The sequence below is a fragment of the Bufo gargarizans genome, chromosome 11 (genome assembly GCF_014858855.1).
Source record: "Bufo gargarizans isolate SCDJY-AF-19 chromosome 11, ASM1485885v1, whole genome shotgun sequence".
NCBI classification, from domain to species: Eukaryota; Metazoa; Chordata; class Amphibia; order Anura; family Bufonidae; genus Bufo; species Bufo gargarizans.
This window is the reverse complement of record NC_058090.1, coordinates 46,658,986-46,683,966: the sequence shown is the minus strand read 5'-3', so window position 1 is coordinate 46,683,966 and position 24,981 is coordinate 46,658,986. Positions and strand designations below refer to the sequence as shown.

At 41.3% G+C, this 24,981-nt stretch overlaps 1 protein-coding gene across 4 annotated transcripts in view; it reads right to left on the bottom strand.

The window, feature by feature from the left end:
- Positions 1–2,223: 2,223 nt before the first annotated feature.
- The window catches only part of LOC122921924 (carbohydrate sulfotransferase 9-like), a 37,093-nt gene continuing 14,335 nt past the window's right edge, over positions 2,224–24,981 (bottom strand). For 2 of the 4 annotated variants that reach the window (XM_044272252.1, XM_044272254.1), the window contains 3 exons: positions 11,042–11,176; positions 5,038–5,064; positions 2,224–3,666 (listed from right to left, as the gene is read on the bottom strand). In XM_044272252.1, coding sequence (XP_044128187.1) covers positions 2,813–3,666; positions 5,038–5,064; positions 11,042–11,138 — 978 coding nt within the window. In that variant the 5' untranslated portion in view covers positions 11,139–11,176 and the 3' untranslated portion in view covers positions 2,224–2,812. Of the gene's footprint in view, positions 3,667–5,037; positions 5,065–11,041; positions 11,177–11,856; positions 12,451–13,156; positions 13,387–24,981 lie in introns of those variants that run through there. The other 2 variants (XM_044272253.1, XM_044272255.1) reach the window with 2 other exon arrangements.

Below are 24,981 nucleotides of genomic sequence, written 5' to 3'. Positions count from 1 at the left end.
TTGTTTTCTCGTCACATATTGTACGTCATGACAGTGGTAAATTTGAGTTAAAATATTTCATTTATTGAAAAAATACCAAATTTCAATTTCTCTGCTTTTATTTTAAAACAGATAGTGATATTCCCATAAAATAGTTATTACTTTACATTTCCCATATGTCTACTTCATGTTTGGATCATTTTGTAAATTACATTTTTTTTTTTTTGGGGACGTTAGAAGGCTTAGAAGTTTAGAAGCAAATCTTGAAATTTTTCAGAAAATTTCCAAAAGCCAATTTCCGAAGGACCAGTTCAGGTCTGAAGTCACTTTCTGAGGCTTACATAATAGAAACCACCAATAATTGGCCCCATTTTAGAACCTACACCCCTCAAGGTATTCAAAACAGTTTTTACATACTTTCTCAACCTTTTAGGTGTTCCACAAGAATTAAAGGAAAATGTGAATGAAATTTCAGAATTTAACTTTTTGGGCAGATTTTCCATTTTAAACTATTTTTTTCCAGTAACAAAGCAAGAGTTAACAGCCAGACAAAACTCAATATTTATTGCCTTGATTCTGTAGTTTACAGAAACAACCCATATGTGGTCTTAAACTGCTGTACGGGCACACGGCAGGGCGCAGAAGGAAAGGAACGCCATTGGAAGACACCCTGATGCACCCCTAGAGTAGAAACTCCCAAAAAGTGACCCCATTTTGGAAACTATGGGATAAGGTGGCAGTTTTGTTGGTACTATTTTAGGGTACATATGCTTTTTGGTTGCTCTATATTACACTTTTTGTGAGGCAAGGTAACAAAAATTGCTGTTTTGGCACAGTTTTTATTTTTTGTTATTAACAATGTTCATCTGACAGGTTACATCATGTGGTATTTTTATAGAGCAGGTTGTTATGGACACGACAATACCAAATATGACTAATCAGTTTTACATAATAAAGCATTTTAAAAAATATATATTTTTAGTACCTTCATATTCTGAAAGCCATAGTTTTTTTTTTTTTGTTTTTTGGATGACTGTCTTTTGTAGGAGCTCATTTTTTCGGTATGAGATGACGGTTTGATTGGTACTATTATAGGGTGCATATAACTTTCTGATCGCTTGGTATTACACTTTTTGTGATGTAAGGTGACAAAAAATTGCTTTTTGACACACTTTTAATTTTTTACGGTGTTCACCTGAGGGGTTAAGTCATGTGATATTTTTATACAGCAGGTTCTTATGGAGGCGGCGATACCTAATATGTATACTTTTTTTATTTATTTTTTTAAACAAAAAAAATCATGTTTTAGTATTCTGAGAGCCATAGTTTTTTGTATTTTTGGGGCCATTGTTCTAGGTAGAGTTAGTTTTGGGCGATTGTCACCTGAGGGGTTAGTTCATGTGATATTTTTATACAGCAGGTTCTTACAGACACGGAGATACCTAATATGTATACTTTTTTTATTTATTAACATTTTACACAATAACAGCATTTTTTAAAAATAAAAAATCATGTTTTAGTATCTCTATATTCAGAGAGCCATAGTTTTTTTTATTTTTTGGGTGATTGTCTTATGTAGGTTCTCATTTTTTGCTAAGAGATAAGATAACGGTTTGATTGGTATGATTTTGTGGTGCGTATGACTTTTTGATCGCTTGGTATTGCACTTTTTGTGATGTAAGGTGACCATAAAATAGCTTTTGTGACACCGTTTTTTAATTTTTTTTATGGGGTTCACCTGAGGAGTTAGTTCATGTGATATTTTTATAGACCAGGTCTTTACGGACATGGCAATACCTAACATGTATACTTTTTTATTTAAGTTTTACACAATATTATCTTTTTTTTTTAAACATAAAAAAGTCATGTTTTAGTGTCTCCATAGTCTGAGAGCCATACTTTTTTTTTTTTTGGGGGGTGATTGTCTTAGGCAGGGTTTTTTTTTTTGCAGAATGAGGTGACGGTTAGATTGGTACTATTTTGGGCTGCATACGCCTTTTTGATCGCTTGGTGTTGCACTTTTAGTTATGTAAGGTGACCAATTTTTTTTTTTTTTTAGCACAGTTTTTATATATTTTTTTTACTCTGAGGGGTTAGGTCATGTTATATTTTTATAGAGCCGGTCAATATGGATGCGGCAATACATAATATGTCTACCTTTCTTTTTTTCCCTATTTTTTACAAGTTTTGTTTTACTTTATTTTGGGAAAAGGACACTTTTTTTTTTTTTTTTTTACTTGAAACTTTTAACTTTTTTGTAAAACTTATTTTTTAATTCTTTTTCTTTTTTTGTCCCACCCTGGGACTTCAACTTTTGGGGGTCTGATCGTTTTGTAATGCTTTGGCTGTAAGTGTATTACCACTGTAATATGCTTACAGCCTGCTTGTCTGTGAGATCCATCGGGCTGCCTTCCCTGCCATCGGGTACCCGTCACAGCCCCGGACCCAGTAGGATCCCGCAGGTGCCGCGGTCAGCGCTGACCGCGGCAGTGCAAGGGTTAATGCATCGGCATCAGTGTTTTCATCTGTGTTTTGTGGCAGGAGTTCAGGCAGGCTGTTATGGCAGAAAACCAGCTCCAGCATTGGCAGATGTTACCAGAATGTCTGTCTGCCCCATTGACTATAATGGGTCCGTGGGAGATCTGGCTGGTACCTGGCAAATATACTGGGAGTCAGCCGGACACATTTCTGCCGGAACCCATTACAGTCAATGGCGCTGGCAACACACAGAACTTTTTGATGTGTTGGCCACTGTGATCTAGGTTTCACTATGTCCCACCAAGGTTTTAAAAATGATCAAAAAGTAGTCTAGAAACATCTACGAGCGATGCCATTAATAGATGTAAGTTGTTTTAGGGATTTTAAAAAATTCACTTTTGTAATAACTATATTCAAACATGGAGAAGTCAAGTCCGTAGATCTTCATAAGTTTCCTAAATAGAACTGGAGGAAGCATTTCCAGGTAATGTTTGCTTATGTCTTCACTTGTACGGGACTCATTAGAATGATGTTTAATTGTGGGGTATTTCAAATTTTGGGAGGCCCCTATGGTTCGTAAAACAAGATCTGCATCCTCTGCTAAGGTTTCAAACTTGCCGATAATATCATATTGGATTTTGCACGGATCACACAGCTCATTCATAGGCTTCCAGTGAGTGTCTCTATAGGATGGATTTTCCTGAACGATAAAGCAGGCAAATTGTTCAAAAGTAAGGTTTGCCTTGGAATGGATACCAAGTGTATTTTTGATCAGATTTGAAAAGTTGATGCTGTAGTAAACATTATCATAATGAAGAAACTTGTCTCTGTAGGCAGAAACAACTCGCTCTAGGGGATCTCGAGTAAACATTACTTTAGTATAAGTTGCTAGAAGTTCTTTCTGAAGGGAGGGAGGATATGAGCTCAACTTTATGAGTTGTTTTGAATTATGTACCTGGAAATGTTGAAGCTCATCTGCAGAGAGATCAAGAGATTTGTTCAGTAATAGAATGATTCTTTTCCAGTTTGAGCAGCCTACCTTGGGCACCTCACAATATATAAATTTATGGCTGTGTTCAACGTATAGCTGGGCAGCTACATTACGAGGCACCACAAAGGACGAGCCGTTGAGATTGTTCCTCTCGCATACAGATCTTATATTAGCCTTCCTCTGTTCTTGAGAATCCACAATTGAATACTGTGGAGCAGCTGCATCACAAAGAAAAGTGAACAAGTATTTTACAAAAACCTTAAATAATTCAAATTAACATACTGTATAAGGCTCTATTCACCATGTATTTTGACCCTTAGGTCTCTTTCACACGAGCGTGGCGTGAGAGGGCCCGATAAGATGCGGGTGCGTTGCGGTAAAATGCGCGATTTTTCCGTGCGTGTGCAAAGCGTTTTAATGCGTTTTGCACGCTCGTGAGAAAACTCACCATGTTTGGTACGCAGACCCAAACCCGGACTTCATCACCGAAGTTCAGGTTTGGGTTAGGTGTTGTGTAGATTTTATTATTTTCCCTTATAACATGGTTATAAGGGAAAATAATTGCTTACCTAGTTAACTTACCTGCTCCATAGCTACCGGTCTCTGTTCTATCTTCAGGACCTGGCAAAAGACCTGTGGTGACGTCACTGTGCTCATCACATGGTTCATCACCATGGTGAGGGACCATGTGATTGGACCATGTGATGTGACGTCACCACAGGTCCTTAGCCGGCAGCTCAACATTACAGAAGAAGACAGAGATCCGCAACTATGCGATCAAGTGGACTCGGTGAGTTAATTTTTTTATTTTTAACCCCTCCATCGCTATTTTTTTTTTTTTTCATTCTGTATTCAGAATGCTATTATTTTCCCTTATAACCATGTTATAAGGGAAAATAATACAGATCGGGTCCCTAGCCCGATCGTCACCTAGCAACCATGCGTGAAAATCGCACCGCATCCGCACTTGCTTGCGGATGCTTGTTAGTTTCACGCGGCCCCATTCACTTCTATAGTGCCTGCGTTGCGTGAAAAACGCTGAATATAGAGCATGCTGCGATTTTCACGCAACGCACAAGTGATGCGTGAAAATTACAGCTCATGTGCACAGCCCCATAGAAATGAATGGATCCGGATTCAGTGCGGGTGCAATGCGTTCACATCACGCATTGCACCCGCGCGGATTACTCGCCCGTGTGAAAATGGCCTTAGGCTACTTTCATATTAGCGGCAGCCTTCTCTGGCAGGCTGTTCCTGCGGGTGAACAGCCTGCTGGATCCATGCCTCCGCTAGTGCACGCTTGCCATTCACTATAGGTCCAGCTGCAGCACGGCAAACATGCAGTAAGGCGCCGGAATAAAACACCACATGTGAAAAATGATTTTTAGCTTAAAATGAGTAAAATGCAATAATAAAAAAATGCCCCAAAAGATGTTCATAGCCTTTAAGCTTCTTTCACATGAGCAATACACAATGTGTCAGAGTCTTTTAAGTAAAAAATGGATGGATTTTCATCAGTTTTGTCGTACAATTGTAACACACAAGAATTCCTTGTAACAGACCAAACACATATGCCAATATTCACTCACCTAATGACTTGAATGAATCAGTCCTGCCTGAAAAATAAATGAAGATGGAACGTGTTGTGATTTCATGAACAGACACCTGGTCAATGGTAAACAATGCTCATGTGCATATACCTATTTAAATGAATGGGTCAGTGTTCACACCTAATGCTATCCATTATAATGGCCTATATCCAGATGGAAACATTGGGGCACATTTATTATGACTGGCATTTTAGATGCCAGTCTTAATAAAGCCCCATCGCTGGCAGTGGATTGCCGAAGTTATGAAGAGGCCCCGGCCTCTTCATAACTTTGGCGTATCCAGCACCACTTTTTAATGTGAGACCGCTTTCTAGCTGTGTTACATTTAGACAATGGAAAATGAGATGGGCCTGCTGGTTAGCCCACTTTTTTAGATCCGGTGTGAGTGGGAAGAAGTTTTAGACTGCGGCATGGCTTCATATAGGTGAATGGTAATGAGAACTTCCATTATGGAAGTGTTTATTAGTACACAGTAGGACTGGGGAGCAGTGATTACAGCACTCCTTATGCTGGCTGTACTCACCGCTTTCTGGTCTACTGCCGGCGCCGCACAGCGTGAGGATGTAGGCACTCTCTGTAACCTCACATTGTGTGATGTCGGATCACAGGACAGCGTGGCAGGAAGAGCACTGGATCTCCCAAGTGTCGGCAGTCCGTAGAAGGAGAGGTAAGTTTGTCTGATCTGAGGTATTACGAACCATGGGAGCCTGATCTGAGGTCTGAATAATTTTAGGGTCTGATCTGGGGTTTAATTAAGGCCGAATGCACACGGCCGTGGAACACGGACGTGAGCAGTCCGTGGTATCCCGGCCTGGCATCCTGCTGACAGCAGGAGCGCACTGAGTCATTGGTTGCTATGACGCCGTGCGCTTCATGCTGCCGATGCACTACAGTAATACACTTGTATAGATCATACGAGTGTATTACTGTAGTGCAGCGGCGGCATGAAGCGCACTGCGTCATAGCAACCAATGACGCCGTGCGCTCCTGCTGTCAGCAGGATGCCAGGCCGGGATACCACGGACCGCTCACGTCCGTGTGCATTCGGCCTAACAGTGAGGGTCTGTTATGGTATCTCTTACATATTTTACCTTATGTACTGTATATTTTATACACCAGACCTCTAAAACTTCCTGAATCCCTACTAAGACAACACATAAATTGATCTTTGTTTCTACACACATCTCCCCATTGTATTACATGTTTCTATCCTGAAATTAAATAATCTCTGGTGTGTTCATCTCAGGCTGCCTGTTTTTTGGGGAATTGAAATCAAGATTGTGTTCAGAGGTTTTGTTATGTCACATAGACATTTGTGCTAGATATTCCCAAAAAAACTCAAATAATGGTTTTGCAAGCAGAATCACACAATGATATTTAACCCTTCCTGTCAGTCAATTTCCATTTTTTTTTCTCAATTTTTTACTTCCTGCCTTCAAGGAGCCATAACTTGTTATTTATTTTTTTGTTCACATAAACAAATCAGGGCTTGTTGTTCAAGATTTTTTTTCCAGAAAAAGTTATACTTTCTAATGGCACCAACAGTGGCATAGCGTGGGGGTTGCCATTGCCAGTGGCGCAAAATTTTAAGGGGAGCCAGCAGGGCCGCACCGCCAACTAGGCAAAGTGAGGCGATCGCCCCAGGCAGCGTGGCCCTGCTCACAAGTGGAGGGTGGTAGCAGGGCACAGGGAGATGAGCGCTTCCATTATGGAAGCGCTCATCCCATAGTCATCTGTATCGTCGTCCTCAGGACAGCTATACAGATGGATGTGCTGCGGGGCAGGGGAGAGGCGTCTCCCTTCCCCGTTCCTCTGATAGGCTGCAGGCCTAGTGCGCCGCCTGAGCCGTACAGCATGGGACACAGGCCGGAAGAGGCCTGCATTGCATCGCTGCCATGGAGGTAAGTATAAGTGTTTATTTTTTATATGGTACAATACTGGCTACTGGCACATGATTGGGGGGCCATCTATGGGGGCACTTCTCACTGGCACATGATTGTGGGCACTTCTCACTGGCACATGATTGGGGAGCATCTATGGGGCCGCTTACTGTCACATTATTGGGGGGCATCTATGGGGGCACATCTTACTGGCACATTATTGGGGGGCACTGTGGGGGCATCTATGGGGGCACATCTTACTGGCACATTATTGGGGGCACTGTGGGGGCATCTATGGGGGCACTCCTTATTGGTACATTATTGGGGGCACTTTTTACTGGCACATTATTGGGTGGCACTATGGGGGAACTTCTTACTGGTACATTATTGGGGGCATCTACTGAGGCCACAAATAAGGAGTATTTTATATAGGGGGCTCTGTATAGGGGCATTTTATACTGGGACACATTATGGTGGGTACTATGGAGAAGGGGTGGAGTACTATGGGGTCATCTACGGAGGCACTAATAAGGGGTATTTTATACTTGCAAATTATGGGAGAAAATGAGCGCATCTACTGGGGCATTTTATACTGGTACATTATAGGGGGCACTAGGAGGAAGGGCAGAGAGGAGCACTATCGGGGCATTATATAGGGGTATTTTATACTGGCACAATATGGGGGCACTATTGGGACATAAGCTCAACTGGGGGCATACATTTTTTTTTGCACTGTCACATTATAAGGAGAATTATTACTACTGGAGGGCATTATGGTGGGCTTTATTACTACTGGGGGTCTAGGGGGAACATGATTACTAGTATGGGCACTATGGGAGCATTATTACTACTGGGGCACAGTGGGGACATGTTGGGGGCACTGTAGGAGCACTATTACTACCATGTGTTCTCCAGCAGATAATTATTCCTATTGGTGGGACTTTTGGGAGCACTATTACTGTGGGGGCACCATGGCACAGTATCAGCTTACCACAATTATTTTTGGGGGACATTATGTTTACACTATTAGTGTCAGGGGCATTATTTGCTGGGCACAGTTATTTTAATATAATTATTAAAGGGCACTATATGCATGGTACCAGTATTACCAGGAGGTTTATCTGTTTCTGCAGTATAATATTGGGGAGCACGGCAGGCAGAGTATTGGGGATGGTAGGATGATTTGTCCAGAAGATAGGAGGATGATGGAAAAGTAGTAAACAAAGATTTTTTTTGTCAAACTGCAGAGACGAGAAATGGCTGAAATATGGTGGCCTGCTCTGAAGGTCTGAAAGGAGAAGATGAGGAAAGAGGGAAGGAACATCTATATCAAAGGAGACATCACTGGATGTAAGAGATATGGGGCGTTGTATTACCCTGTATGTTCTGTAATGATGGGAGGGTAGATATAGAATTTGGCCCACACTGTAGCAGCCTGGCCCCAGACTTCAGGTCACACTTAGGGTTGAGCGAACCCGAACTGTAAAGTTCGGGTTCGTATCGAACTTTAGGATTTTTGGACCCCGGACCCAAACATTTCAGTGAAAGTTCGGTGTTCGGCAATTTCTTGTCGCTTTTTGAAAGGCTGAAGAGCAGACAATCAACAAGTGTTTAAATCTGAGCCTTTAGAAGCCATCACAGCCATGCCTACTAATGGCATGGCTGTGAATGGCCAGTGCAGCATGTTATCCAGCCTCTATATAAGCTGGAGTCTCATGTAGCGCTGCATGTCACTCTGCTGTTCCTAGTGTAGGGAGAGGATGATTGCTGCTGTGAGGGAGAGAATAGGAAAGAATCTGTTATCAGAAGTGCTTGTGAACTTAGCGATCTACATACATTTAGTTTTGTGGGTGCAGTGCACAATCTTTTTACCCTGCCTTGAGCCCAGTGACACAGAAAAATAACTTTTATCCATCTGTTAGTTAGGTGAGCGGCGGCGGACATTTTATGCAAGCTCAGTGCACCAGCACTGCATATGTGCTTTTGTGACATTGATATCCAAGCTTGATATACTGCAATAATAATCTGGGTTTAAAAAAACACCCATTTTTGGCAATAGCCTACATCTGGTGCCTTTGCAGCATTAGTCAGTGTGCAATTTAAGCTAGAAATACAGCTATAATTTTGAAAAATAATCTGTTCCATTGGTGGGTGACATTAACCCATTTCTGGCGATGAAAACCCCCTGCTCTGCATAGGTGACAGGAATTTCTAAAATTCGTCTTTAATTCGCCCTTTCATTCGATCCTTCTGCTTTAATAACTTGTCCCACATTTCCGCTTCATCCTATTGCAGCCATTGACCTCCCTTGGATGAGGTCTCCCTTTCTCACGCTCCCTCTCTGGCATGGAACCCTGATTCGCCGATAACCGTGATCAACATGGTAGGCTCAGAAAAGAACATCGAAAGTTGATAGAGAAGATATCCAAATGGATCGTGGACGTCACAGGGACGTGCGATCAGGCAGAAGTTATCTAGAGTCAACAAAGCGGCAGCAGGGCCTCTCCTGTCTAATGTTTCCAAATCCAAAATACCCCTGTGACATTCCCTATAATTTTTTATTAATCATTCCAATAACAGGGCATCTTAAGAGTCCTGTATTGTTATTTATCGTCACTACCTCCCCGAGTCGGGAGTGGGTAATTGCCGCGCGCCCCCTCCTTAACTCTGTGTCACGGCCCACATTGTCCCACATTTCCGCTCTATTACATTTAATTTCATCCATTGACCTCCCTTGGATGTAGTATCCCTTTCTCAGGCTCCCTCTCCGGCCTGGAACCCTGATTCCCTGCCACCCGTGATCACCATGGTAGGCGCATAAAAGAACATCGAAAGTTGATACAGAAGATATCCAATTGGATCGTGGACATCACGGGGACGTGCGACATGGTGAGGCAGTAAGTGTGCACACGCCTACACGAACTGACTGGTGGGTCTGCCCCCTTCAACTTCTGGGTCTCCAAATTGGGCACATGGCCTGAGCTTGCCCTTTACGCTTTGGAGGTGCTGGCCTGCCCTGCAGCCAGTGTATTGTCTGAACGTGTGTTTAGCACGACTGGAGGGGGTTATCACAGGTTATATTTCCCAATGTTTTGGGGTGTACCCTAATAAATAAAATAAAATAAAAAAACTGTGTAGGCTACCTCCTCCTCCACCGCTCCACCATTTAAAGTCATTTCCCTATCCACTTTTGATTGCAGAACACTTGCCATGCTCTTAACCACATTTTGATGCCATTTGCAGCCCTCTAGCCCCTTTACATGACATTTTTACAGCCATTTTAGTGCTCAAAAGTTCGGGTCCCTATTGACTTCAATGGGGTTTGGGTTCAGGGTCAAGTTTGGGACAAGTTTGGGTCCCGAACTCAATTTTTTTTTGAAGTTTGGCTGAACCCATCGAACCCGAACATCCAGGTGTCCTGCTCAACTCTAGTCACACTGTGTGTGTTCTGAAATCTGGGGCCTCACACCCATCTACTACATTATCTGTGTTATCTGTGGTGTTACATAGGACTGCAGGTGATATCTACTACATTATCTGTAAAAAGGGGCTTGGTCACAAGTTGGGGTAGTGGGGCGCGCAATACTTGGCTTGCCCCAGGTGCTGGCAACCCATACTATGCCTGGGGACCATTTAATAATCCGATTTAGTTGGAATTGGAAAAAAAATCAAAGTGGGGTGAAAATGGAAAACAAAACACAATTCTGCCATTGTTTAATTTTTACAGCGTGCCCTATGTAGTAAAACTGACGTTACCTGCTTTCTCAGGGTATGATCGCAGTGATACCAATTTTTTTTTTGTTTTTCTTATGTTTTAATACAACAAATGTAAAAAGTTGAAAAAATGTCTCAGCATCGCCATATTCTGAGATCCATGCATTTTTTGTATATTTATGTCTAGAGAGCTGTGTAAAGGCTTATTTCTTGTGGGGCTGTCTGTAGATTTTATCGATTCTATTTTGGAGTATGCATCAATTTTAACTCTCTATGCTTAGTCATTTAAAGATAGCAGTCAATTAATAATTTATTTATGACCTTACCTGAGGAGCTTCGCGACAAAATTACCATTTTTTTTTATATTTTTTTTTTTAAGAAACACTTACTGATAGGAATGAGATGTTTTTTCCATGTATATAGGAAGAAGGCACAGAGGAATGAAGAAATGAGGAGAAGAATACGTTTTTGTTGCAGTTTTCTCATTTCGGTCTGATGCACAATAAGAACGTCAGTCCTGAATACTAAAATGATTAAAAAAAAATATAATATAATAAGAATAATAAAACAATTCTATAAGTAATAAGAAAAATAGTTTGTCTTATTTTCCTGTAAACATGAAATGCATTTACAGGAACATCTTACATGTTATGGTTACACTACAATTCTAATACATATGAAGTACAGCACATTCCCTAATGATGCAATTACAATTACGTCAATCTAGCTGGTCTAAATTGAAAAAACAGCCTTTATTCATTGCTAATCTATCTTAAAACTGAAGTAGTTATATGCCTGTCTTCTGTATGTTTTCTGTATATTGCACTGTTTATAATTAAGTCAAATATCATAACTGATTTATTATGTTTTTACATGTCTCTCACTTGCTTTATGCATTATCTTCATTGCTCTGGCCTCTGGTTATGTTCTGCAATAACTGAAGGACATTCACCCCTTTATTGTCAGAGCGTTTACCCCCCTGTAGCAATGGGCCTATCTAACTGCAAATAACTAAGTTCTGAGCTAACCTACATGTGTTTGATATTATTTTTCATGGGACACCTTAGACCTTTTCTTTGTGCCATTAGATGACAGATATAATATTTTAAAAAATATTCAAGGAAAAATTGATTTATTTTCCCTTTCTTATCAATTTTTTTGTTAACTGTTACAAACGGTTTCCAGTAGCAGTGGGCGCTCTCACATCCAGAAAAGTGCTCTCCTCCGGCTTTTAAATTGTACACTGCAGGGCGTGGCCTGGGCGTCTAAGCAGATGGCGGCGTGAACGCTGAGCTCTGCCGCTGAAAGAAACAAAGAAGGGCTTTAAAGTCAGAGCAACGCATCCTATGGGGAAAAAATTACCCCTTAAGAAGCCAGGTAACGCTCCGATCCCCATCCCGGCCAGCTATACGCTGAATAACTACTTTATAAGGGGCCCAACACTCACGGCTCCAATTTGCGGCCTACCTCAGCCCGAGGCCTCTGTGGAGTACAGCAGTGCGACCACTCCGACACTCCGCCTGCCACAAAGACAGGAGCGCACCATCAGGCAGCAGATCAGGCGGTCTGTCCTCTCGCATGCAGCAGAGGAGTTTGTGCCCGGTCAGGGTGAACACTGGGCTGATAAGCCGGCAAATATAACTGCAGAGCCCTCCGCTACAGCCCTTTTAATGCTTGAAATGCCACCTAAAATGGCACAGAAGCAGACGAGGCAAGCAGCAACCTCGTCGCAGAAGAGGATAGATTGGGGTGATGCTGCAGGGGACCTTACAGAGCCAGCACAGAGCCTGGGGAGAAGCGAGGGTGCAAATGTATGCTGGGATCAACTCTCAGACTCTGTAGATGAGGGGGAAGAGAATGCTGTACCATTCTCACATTCCTTGCTACTTCACCAAACTCTGAAACATTTGCCTACCAAAGAAGACTTCAAGGCACTGATAGCCGAGATGAGGAGTGCTTGTTAATCCGAAATATCTTCACTGCGTCAAGATTTTAAACAAATGTCGGCTCACATTGACTCTATAGAATCTGATCATGACGATACACGTCGCTACGTGACTCACGTGCAGTCAATTGTTACTAGTCAATCTCAGGCTGTTAAAGATCGCTCTCGCCATTTAGAAGACTTAGATAACAGGGGGCGCAGGAACAATATCAGAATTAGGAGCCTACCAAAATCGGAGTTGGATGAACACCTGGACGACTTACTAGGAGAACTTTTTAATATGATATTAGGCTCTCAACCGCCAATAGTTATTTAATTGGATTGAGCACACAGAGCATTGCGCCCTAAAGGTACCTCAGCATTACCACGTGATGTGATTTGTTGCCTACATGACTTTCAACTTAAGGAATCCATTATGGCTAAGGCTCGTTCCCTGCGCTCTATTGAATTCCAGGGTACTGTCATCCAGCTGTACCAAGACCTTTCCCGACTAACACTTCAGAAAAGGAGAGCCCTGCAACCCCTACTAGCATGTCTGCGTGATAAGAAAATACTATACCTCTGGGGATTTCCGTTCGCCTTGCTGGCCTCTAAGAATGGCAAAACATCTGTCTTACGGAGTCATGCGGATTGGCTACTTTTTGGTTCTGCTTTGGACATTCATATTCCACCTTTTGATGATTGGGAGATTCCAGAAGCTTTGCCCCGGTGTGGCACTCCGCTCGTCAGAAACAAAATCGTTCCCCTCCACAGGGTGACTTATCCAGGCCTGGAATTCGGGATGCGCCTCTGTGAAAATGGTTGCATCTATTACAAGTCCCCCGCTTGATGCTTTATTACTCAGCGGCGGTTACAACACCTGAAGAAACTGTATGATGATTTTATTCATCATTCTATGTTTTTTTTATGCTCTTTCGTCTTTTTTTTTGTTGCAACCTCAGCCTTTGTGGGCGTTCAGTCGCGCTCCGACGGATGGCGTGCCCCTCCCCCTTCATTAGGGTTGTTGATGGATGGGGAGAGGTATGGGGGAACGTTAGGGTTGTTTTTTATACCCAACGATAATAGTTAATTGGATTCTCTTATATGTGTATTGTACTGTGTGTTTCCCTACTCCCTTCTGTGTCTTTTCTTCCGTTTTTCTACTTTCAGACATCCTGGCCATATTGTAGTCGAGGTGACAGCTTTGGATCACATTTCTGGATTTGGGTTCTCCTGGAGGATTACTCTATGCACGTCCTAAACAGCAAGTATGGTTCTCTATACACACACATAAATTATTACGTGCGTTTCACTGAATGTAAAGGGTCGTAACTCCAATGTCAAATGGAGATTAGCCCTTAACAAATGCCATTCTGAAAAGGCAGATGTGGTTTTCCTTCAGGAGACTCACTTTGATCAAAATGGCTCCTTTAAGTTTGCTTCTAGGTTGTACCCTCGAATATACTATTCATCAACTGACAAAAAGAAAGCAGGAGTAGCTATTCTTTTATCTACAAACTGCCCTTTGTAAGTTGAATCATCAGTTTCAGATGTAAATGGCAGATATGTTATACTTAAAACAACTCTTAATGGTAGTCCACTCATATTGTGAAATATCTATGCTCCTAATTCGGCTCAAATATCCTTCCTAAACAAAGTATTACTAAAGCTATCTTCCTATCTTCCTGCTGCGTTAATCGTAGGGAGGGATTTTAACCTCGCTTTTTCAGAACATATGGATAGAACCTCCATTAGTAGAAATACAGTCCCACACTTTCAACTTAGACTCTCTCGTGTTTATTTATAAGTTTGCACTTTATGATATGTGGAGAATAAATTATCCCACGGCCAGAACATATACTTTTTATTCCTATCCGCATCGCACGCATACCCGTATTGATTATTTTTTTGGTAATCTCCCAACCCTTAGGTTGCTTGGTGACGCAGAAGTCGGTGATATCACTTGGTCAGATAATGCCCCAATCTCGATCTCCATAAAAACTTCTGAAATGCGTACTAGGGAATATCACTGGAGGTTAAATGAGACTTTACTCACTAGGCCAATACTCAGACAAGAACTTCAAACTACTCTTCCTGAATACTTTTCTATTAATCAGCCTTCTGTCTCCTCTGTTTCTGTGTTATGGGAAGGGCATAAGGCAGTGTTTAGGGGTAGCTGTATTGCTTTGGGTTCGAGGCTGAAGAAAGATCGTGCTTTACTCCACAAAACTATTAAAACACAGTTGAAAGATCTAGAGTCCCAGCTAGAGAAGCAGCGTTCTTATCACTTGTTACGCCGCATAGTGCTCCTTCGAGCTAGATTACGTGACATAGCCTTTGCTAAAACAGAAAAACTCTTATTATACTTGAGACAAAGTTTTTATGCTTGGGGCAATAAACCTCACACTATGTTAGCAAGACAACTCCGAGATTCTAACATTTTGGGATCTCCTACAGTCCTGAGACGTCCTGATGGGACTAAGGTTTATGACGCTGGAGAAATATCGAGGATCTTCCAGGATTTCTATGCCTCTTTATATTCCCTTCCACAACAAGTGTCATTTGACCAGGTGGGAAGAAATAGCCCCCTTGCCTCATTTTTGAATAAATGCAATCTCCCAAAGGTAACAAATGAAGCACTATTGTCACTCAATGCTCAGATAACGATAGAAGAAATCCAAGAGGTAGTAAACTAATTGCCCAACAACAAATCCCCTGGTCTAGATGGTCTGCCCTACCTCTATTATAAGACCTTTTCCTCTACCCTTTTTCCACATATGCTAGGCTAGCGTATTGGTTACCGCAACTAGTGCATAAAGATCAGATGGGGTTTGTGATGGGTGGTCAGGGTGGGGATAACACGGGGAGAACTATAGACCTTATAGATAATATTAATAAACATAACCACCAGGCTTTTTTGTTGAGCCTCGATGCTGAGAAGGCATTTGATCACCTGATCTGGCCTTTTTTGTTCTCTGCATTTGGAGCTTATGGTATCTTAGGACCCTTTATTACTGCTCTACACACTGTATACTCAGCAAACGGCTACCATTAAAATGCCCCATATCCAATCTCAGCTGTTTTCCATCTACAATGGTACACGTCTGGGATGCCCGGTTTTACCTCTTCTTTTCGTGTTGTGCGTTGAACCATTGGCAGCTGCCATTAGATCCCACCCTGATATACATGGAGTTAAGGTCAATCAGGTAGAATGTTGTCAGACAATGTCATTCCCTTTGTCCTCAATAATAATGTGGCACCATTTGGAAATGAGGGAGAACAGTGGCCTGCTGCCACTATTACTAAAACAGCTGGTACTGCTCCTGCAGTTTGCACTTTTCAAGACACCCACATTCTGACTTTCGGATGATGAGGCATGGGTCTTTCATTTTCCACTGTTCTGCGTACCAGACATTTTATTTGTACAGGTTGGGTAAAGGGCATTTGTCAGCAGATTTGTACCTATGAAACTGGCTGACCTGTTGCATGTGCACTTTGCAGCTGAAGGCATCTTTGTTGGTCCCATGTTTATATGTGCCTGCACTGCTGAGGAAATTGAAGTTTTAATATAAGCAAATGAACCTCTAGGAGCAATGGGCTGAGCTCTTTCTGCAATGGCAATGCCCCCATTGCCCCTGGAGTCTCCTTTGCATATATTAAATATTTCTTTTTATATATTAATATATAATTTTTTTCTCAGCAATCCAGGCATATATGAACCTGGGACCAACACAGATACCTTCAGCTGCCAAGTGCACAGGTCAGCCAGTTTCATCGGTACAAATCTGCTGACAAAGGCCCTTTAAAAGGTATAAGCAAAATTGTAAGTGTACTTTTCTCAAATTTAACGTGCAATTGAATATCCCTCCCCTTCTACAAACACACTGTGCACTGGTATTGACAATATATAATGGTAATACAATGCATTGACACAGGCATATAAATGGTTTTATAGCAGCACAACACATTCACTTATAAATCATGGCTTCTTGGTGCAATATAAGGAGTTAACTGGTATATAAATGCTGTTATTGGAGCACAACACATTTACTAATAAAGTACTGTATCTTTTTTATTTATTTTTTTCAAAACATTTAATTTCATTTCCGCAGACAGAAAATTATTCAGACATAGATACACATATAAGGATGTATACATTTCATATGACCCAGGTATCAATCTATATCAATGATATCCTGTCTTCCAAATTTAACAATATCATGAACACTGACAATGACAAAATAAAGAGCATTAAGTCTGAGAAATTAATAATGAATAAAGAAAGAATAACCCCACTCCCTCCTCCCAACCAAATACTGTCTGGATGTACCTCCTCCCTTATACTATTGTTACCTTGCCCAAAGAGCAATAAGAAAAGGCAAGCCTAAAATAAACCTCCTATATCTATATCTATTTCTCCTAATTCATGAAACTTTCAATTTTCCTAGAGTGCCTCTGATATCTTTCTGTTAGTACCATTCAATATGTTTAAAGTTACTCATGAGAGCTTGTGTTTCTTCCGTTGACAAATGTTTGGCAATAAATTTCGACCATTTATTCAAAAAAGCTGCTGAACTCCTGTTCTTATTGGACTCCGCATCTAATTGGTCCATTAACAGGAAGTGACGCATTAGACTGTGGAATTCTGTACCTGTGGGAGTCTGAGGCTCTAGCCATTTTTGTAATAAGCATTTCAATGCTACTAGTAACACCCCATCTATCAGTTTGGGTACTTGGATTGTGTCTGGAAATATATGAAATAGAACTACTTCTGGTTCGCATGGTAAATCAATATGCCACGTGTCTTTAATCCAAGACAGCAACCACTCCCAATACTGCCACGTCTTGGGACATAGCCACACCCCATGGTCCAAATCCGCCTTTAGGAGACTACATTTTGGACATTTATTTATCCAAGACTGTGTATTACGTGTATTAATTAAGTTGAACGCGTATATTGCTCTGTGCATTAGTTTCAGCTGAGTTTCCCTCCATTTTTCACATATTACTGCTTTCCTTGTCCTAATCCACCCCGTCATTATCCTCTCTCTCCAGTCTTGGTTCACCAATAGTTTACCCCATGCTAAAGTACTGTATCTTGACGCAATACAATGTGTTAACTGAAACTAATATATTAATGCAGTCATTGAGCACAATGCGCCTGTTAATAATACACGGTATTGATGCAATACAACACATTTGTAACAGAATTTATGTTATCGATGCTGGTTCTGGGGTGTTGGCAAAAAGTTTGTAAAATATTTATGAATTGTAGAAATGTCCGGCTGGCTGCTCATTTACAGGATAGAAATGAGACTTGCAGGATTTTGGTTGCAAATTTTGCAGTGCAACGTGAACTTCTCAGTTGCTAGCATCTGTGTGTACTCTGAGTGAACAGCCCCTCCCTACCTAGGCTTTCACTTATAAAACTGTGATCTACCTAATTAAATGTCCTTATCCTGTCCCTATACTCTCCCTACCACACCTAGATTATTGACTTGTGTCTGTAATTGCTTTTTTTCTGAGACACAGCCAACATACATGCTCTGAGATCGCAAGCTGTGCTTAAAATGGTATCTCTCCAGCCTAGAAGTTGAAGAACCTTCCAAAATACAGCCCCTTATTGGCTAACAGGCTGTTAGCCTCTAAGTCGATTAGGGTAAGCCCCCTTTCTCCCATGGTCATGTGATCCTCCATCTTCATCTTTTCTGTTGTTTCCCCTGCTAATTCTCACAATAAAATGGCACAGATGCATTTTGTATGATTCCGATGCAAATCACTAAAACTTCTGATTTGTTTGACAGAAGAATTTTTGTTATTTATTCATAATGAATTCAATTCAGTTAGAATAGATTCACTCATCTCTAATCTACTGTATATATAGATAACATAGGATCCACCATTCACAGCAGATGATGGTCACAGTTTATCTACTGCACAGGTCATAGCATATGCCTGCAAAACTCTTCCAAATAATTCAGAGTCAGCTTCTGTCCATTGTGTATATGACCTATGTGGCTGCTATAAAAGAGGAACAAGTCTTGACGTGTTGTTAGGCCTAGTTACCAATGTGAGAACTGCACAATTTTTTTTAAATATAGGCAGAGGCATCAAGAATTCAATAAAAAACACCAAAATTCTATAACAATATGATTAACATAAAATCATAATTTAATCAATAGGTCATGTGTCTGGTGACACATTCCCTTTAGGGTACTTTCACAATAGCGTTATTCTTTTTCGGCATTGAATTTCGTCCTAGGAGCTCGATACCGGAAAATAACTGATCAGTTTTATCCTAATACATTCTGAATAGAGAGCAATCCATTCAGTATGCATCAGGATGTCTTCAGTTCAGTCTTTTTGACTTTTCAGAACGGAGATAATACCGCAGCATGCTACGGTTTTATCTCCATCCAAAATTCCGGAACACTTGCCGGCATTGTTCCGGAATGGATAATGGATAAAAAGTATACTTAAGTTCCTCTGTTTCAGTCCTTGAAGCCGTTGTGCAATCCGATTGGTATAATATCAGTGGACCCTGAGCACTGACATTCAGAATGCGATACAAATCCAGGTGTTAAGGCAAGGCAGGGTTGCCATACAATGCCCTGACAGCATCTTATAACAGTTCTAAAACAGGAGGTGCCAGCAGTTCTGCCTACCAATGGTACGAATGTGTGGGCAGGGTCGAGGAGGTGTCGGCAAGGTTTATGATCCAGCTAAGGTCAGCCCTGAAGGTTTTTATTCTGGCTGAGCCCACAGTTCTGTGGAACCACTAAATACAGCTATGACATTCATGTATTAATGTATTAATGACCCTTATGATTTTACGACTCGAGTCCAACAAGACCAAACTTGACTCTGCTGGGGCTTGTGGTTCTGCAGGATGGCTTAAAGCTAGCTTTTCAGCCTTCCAAGGGCACAAGAATATGCCTACGACCAGAGATATTAAAAATGACTATGTTTGAGTCCATCAAAGGTTCAATAGGTCGCTTTCTCATCTCTTTCTGGTCCCCTGCTGGGACTGTAGTCAGAATGTCTGGCTAATGTTATCCCAGGATCCAGTATTGCGCAGTGAATGTCCGACCGCTTCCCTGTTCAGACATCTCCACTGCGCCTGTTCCTCGGAGCACTATGACGTCATCGGCGCAGGCGCAGTGGAGATGTCTGAGCAGGGAAGCGGTCGGACATTCACTGCGCATGCGCCGAAAACAGACGCGCACGGCGCATGCGCAAGAATTCGTCCGCTTGATCGCATTCCGGAGGAGATGGGCGGGCTGGAGGGAGGCGCTGGGCAGCGGAATTTTGTGAAGGTAGACCGATCCTCTAGGTGCTAATGACGCCCCCATAGCACCTAGAGGGTCATTAGCATATTAATAGAAGTTCTTTTTTTAGAGAAACGGCTGCCCCAAAAGCTATTATATTAGGATTGTTTGGCAGAGCAGACACTAGCGGATCGCTAGTGTCTGACACCTAATTATGTGAAAACGAAGTGGTAGAAACCCTTTAGAGCTGAAGCTGAATATAACCTCTTCTTAACTAATTTACTATATATGAGTGGAGGATTAGAGCATTTCCTTCCTCCAATGTTCCCGTTTGCCTTGCGCAGGGCAAGGTCTGTTTATTTGCTGGTTTGCTGTTTGCTAGTGATGTATAGGGCTTCTAGTTGTACCTGCCTCTAAAAGAGCCTAGAGATGTGCTACAAACCGGCCATTTGTGCCGGTGATGTTACCGGGCTCACTGCTAGGTAGAAGTCTCCGCCTAACATAATGAGAAGAAGCCTGGTATATTACGGCAGTATGCAAACAGACCTTGCCCTGTACAATGCAGCACAAGACAAGGGAGAGCATGGGGTATTTTTTTTTGTGATTGCATTGTACTCATTTTAATCTAAAAGTAATTTTTTTTATTGTTTTTTATAAAAAATGTAGAACCCTTTTCTCTGTACAGCCTTGAGATTCTCTAATAGCCTTCTGTCTGTTTTCATTCTGTTCCATCAGGCAGCTCGGCTGACGGCTCCTTATCTCTGGTCTCTGACCCTATAATTCATTGTAGCTCAATAATTATTTTACTGATAGGAATAGGCTTAAATACGTGTTTATAACCTTTTAGTAATTTAAAGATAAGGTTTATTGGATGACTGACAAAAAGTGAAACTACAATATACCACTCAAACAGCTAGAAAAACAGCTAACCCTTTGGGACAGAATGGCTGAATAATTTTTTTATGACGACCAATTGAAAAAATTATTTTTAGCCCAAAATGAGTAAAATGCACTCATAAAAAAAGAGATGTTCGGCTGACATATAACTTGCCGCATAGGCATTTCAACAAATAAATAAAATTTTTACATTCACAGCTAAAAAATTATTATCCCTGTGAGGGATGACAAATATAGTCACCTTTTATAATGTCATTACAATTTACACAGCACAGACACATAAATGTGCCTCATTTTGTGTTTTCAAATACCTGTCACAGGGGCGCCAAAGGCGCACTCGGTCTCCCATCAGCCGCACACCTGCTGCTTAGCTTCGGGAGCGAGGGTCTGTGTTTGGCCTCGTTCCCAGGGCGGCTTTGCTAGCTGGGAGGCTCCCTGCTCTTAGGTCTGCCTTGAGCGCCGAGATGATCACTCAGTGCTCGACTTGTCTGTCTGTCGGTCATGTGACGCTGGCCATGTCACATGACCCTCAGACCCCACTATAAATACAGGCAGCCTGCTGGCCACAGGTTGCCTGTTAATTCTAGGTTCCTGGCTAGTTGTTGGACTACTGAATATTCACCTGATCCTGTTCCCTGATGATCCTTTGCCTGCTCCTCCTGTACTGCGCATCCCTCTTGGTATTGTGACCTCGGCTCCCACCTGACTACTCTTTGCGGACTCCTCTGGTACTTCTCTACTCTCCTGGTATTTGACCCCAGCTTCTCCTGACCATTCTTTGCTTAACCCTTTGTACTGCGTAGCTCTCTTGGTTCTGACCCGGTCCGTTCACGTTCCGTATTTTGTCTTGTCTGTCTTCCCTTCACATATCCTAAGTAAGGGACTGTCGTCCAGTTGTCCACTGTCATCAGGACTCATGAGGCAAGTAGGCAGGGCCAGGGGTGAGAGTGGAGCGCAGTGGTCACTATCCTTCCCCCTGTGTGTGTGTGGACGTGACCGTTACAATACCGTTGTCTTGACATCCAGTTAGGTACAATGTCAGCTCTAATCAATTGATTTGTAAATTACCTCACTTTTCTGTACACAAACACTGTCCAAACTTAGGGTCTTGTTGAAGGACAGTTTTCTTAATTAAATCAGAATGGGCCTCATATTTTGATATGAATAATGATCTTTCATCACTCTTCTCTCTTTCAACCCCTTTAGGAACAATCAAACTCTCTCTGTCCATATGATATACCTCAATTCCAACTTTTTTCACAGACACCTTTTCATATCCTCTGGCTGTGAACTTATCCAACATTTTCTCCATATTCCTCAGATAGTCAGTCTTATCATTGTAAATCCTTCTAGTACGAATCATTTGACTCTTAGGAATACCTTTTAAAGTCTGGGGAGCATGAAACTCTTTTTCCTAAGTAAATTATTCCTATCTGTGGACTTGGAGAATAACGTGGTTAACAAGTTCTGTTCGTTCCTTGATATTTCTACATCCCAAAAATGTATTTAGTTCTCATCCTTAGTCCATGTAAATTGCAATAAATCATGCTGACTATTCAAATTCCGAACAAAAGTAACACGCTCCAACAAAAGGAAAATGTCATCCACACACCTCAACCACATAGAAATGTGGGAGACATATGGACCATTAAATACAGGGGCACAGCTAAAGGCTCATGGGCCCTGGTGCAAGAGTTCAGCTTGCCCCCCTCTCCCCCCCACACTCAGCGCTGGTGCACCTAGCTTTTCTGCTGCCCAAGGCAAATATTGAAATGCCCCCCTCCCTCCAGTCCTACTGTTAAATGGGTTGTCCTCTTCTTACTACTGATGACCTATCCTCAGGATAGGTCATCAATATCAGATCAGCCGGGGTCCTCCGGAACCCCCGACGATCAGCTATTTGAAGAGAGGGCAGCGCTCATTTGAGAGCTGCTTTTACTGTTCTGTTCCCCTGCTCGCCGTAGCATTTGCAGTGATGAGCAGGTAAACAGAGCAGAGAAAGCAGCATGCATACAAAAAAAAAAAAAAAAGCGGACAACCTTTTAACTCCTTAAGGACACAGCCATATTTCACCTTGAGGACCAGTCCATTTTTGCAAATCTGACCAGTGTCACTTTAAGTGGTGATAACTTTAAAACGCTTTAACTTAGCCAGGCCATTCTGAGATAGTTTTTTCATCACATATTGTACTTTATAAAAAAATACCAAATTTACCAAAAAGTTTTAAAAAATTGCAAATTTCCAAGTCTTAATTTCTCTACTTCTATAATACATAGTAATACCTCCAAAAATAGTCATTACTTTACATCCCCCATATGTCTACTTCATGTTTTAGGAATGACATTTTAGTTTTTGGGGACATTACAAGACTTAGAAGTTTACAAGCAAATCTTGAAATTTTTCTGAAATTTTCCAAAAACCTCATTTTTAGGGACCAGTTCAGGTCTGAAGTCACTTTGTGAGGCTTACATAAAACTACTGTACGGGCACAAAGTAGGGCGTAGAGGGAAAGGTGCGCCGTGTGGTTTTTGGAAGGCAGATTTTGCTGGACTGGTTAATTTACACCATGTCCCATTTGAAGCCCCCCTGATGCACACCTAGAGTAGAAACTCCATAAAAGTGACTCCATCTAAGAAACTACACCTCTCAAGGTATTAAAAACCGATTTTACAAACTTTGTTAACCCTTTAGGTGTTGCACAAGAGTTTTTGGCAAATGGAGATGAAATTTGAGAATTTAAATTTTTGGGCAAATTTTCCATTTTAATCAATTTTTCCCAGTAACAAAGCAAGGGTTAACAGCCAAACAAAATGCTATATTTATTGCCCTGATTCAGTAGTTTTGCAGAAACACCCCATATGTGGTCGTAAACTACTGTACGGGTACACAGTAGGGTGTAGAGGGAAAGGCCCACCGTGTGGTTTTTGGAAGGCAGATTTTGCTGGACTGGTTAATTTACACCATGTCCCATTTGAAGCCCCCTTGATGCACCCCTAGAGTAGAAACTCCATAAAAGTGACCCCATTTTGGAAACTACAAGATAAGGTGGCAGTTTTGCTGGGACTTTTTTAGGGTACATATGATTTTTGGTTTATCTATATTACATTTTTGTGAGGCAAGGTTACCAAAAATAGAAATTCTGAAATTTCATTTCCATTTGCCATAAACTGTTGAGGAACATCTAGGGTTAATAAAGTTTGTAAAATACCTTGAGGGATGTAGTTTCTTAGATGGGGTCGCTTTAATGGAGTTTCTACTCTAGGGGTGCATCAGGGGGGCTTCAAATGGAACATGGTGGCAAAAAAAAAAAGGACATCAAAATCTTCCTTCCAGAAACCATGCGGCGTTCCTTTCCTTCTGCGCCCTGCCGTTTGGTCATACAGCAGTTTACAACCACATATGGAGTGTTTCTGTAAACTGCAGAATCAGGGTAATAAATATTAAGTTTTGTTTGGCTGTTAACCCTTGCTTTGTTACTGGAAAAAAACGGATTCAAAAGGAAAATGTGCCCAAAAATTGCTGTTTTGGCACAGTTTTTATTTAATTTTTTTGATCGTGTTCATCTGAGGGGTTAGGTCATCTGGTATTTTTATAGAGCAGATTCTTACAGACGTGGGGATACCTAATATGTCTAATTTTTAAAATTTTATTTATGTTTTGTTTTACACTATATTATCTTTTTATAAACAAAAAAAAACATTTTAGTATCTCCATAGTCTGAGTCATTTTTTTTTTACTTTTTAGCCGATTATCTTAGGTAGGGGCTCATTTATTGCGGGATGAGAAGACGGTTTTATTGGCACTATTTTGGGGGGCATATGACTTTTTGATCGCTTGCTATTACAATTTTTGTGATGTAAGGTGACCAAAAAAATACCTTTTTTTTTGCACCATTTCTTTTTTTTTTTTTTTAGGTCATGGGGTACTTTTTTAGAGCAGATTTTACGGACGTGGCGATACCTAATATATCTACTTTTTTATTTATTTAAGTTTTACTAAATAATATATATTTTTTATTTTATTTTAGTTTTAGTGTCTCAAGTCTGAGAACCATTGTTTTTTTATCCGATTGTCAGTGGCTAAATTGGGATATAAATTTAGTACTCCATGGAAGTGTGGTACTCCTTGAAGCAACCATCAATGCAGAGGCCTGTATGATCAGGGCACGTGTCACACTGAGTAGTGGTGTCCTTCCGTATTCCCCTCCTGAGACACACTTCTGACCTTCAGTGGTCACTGA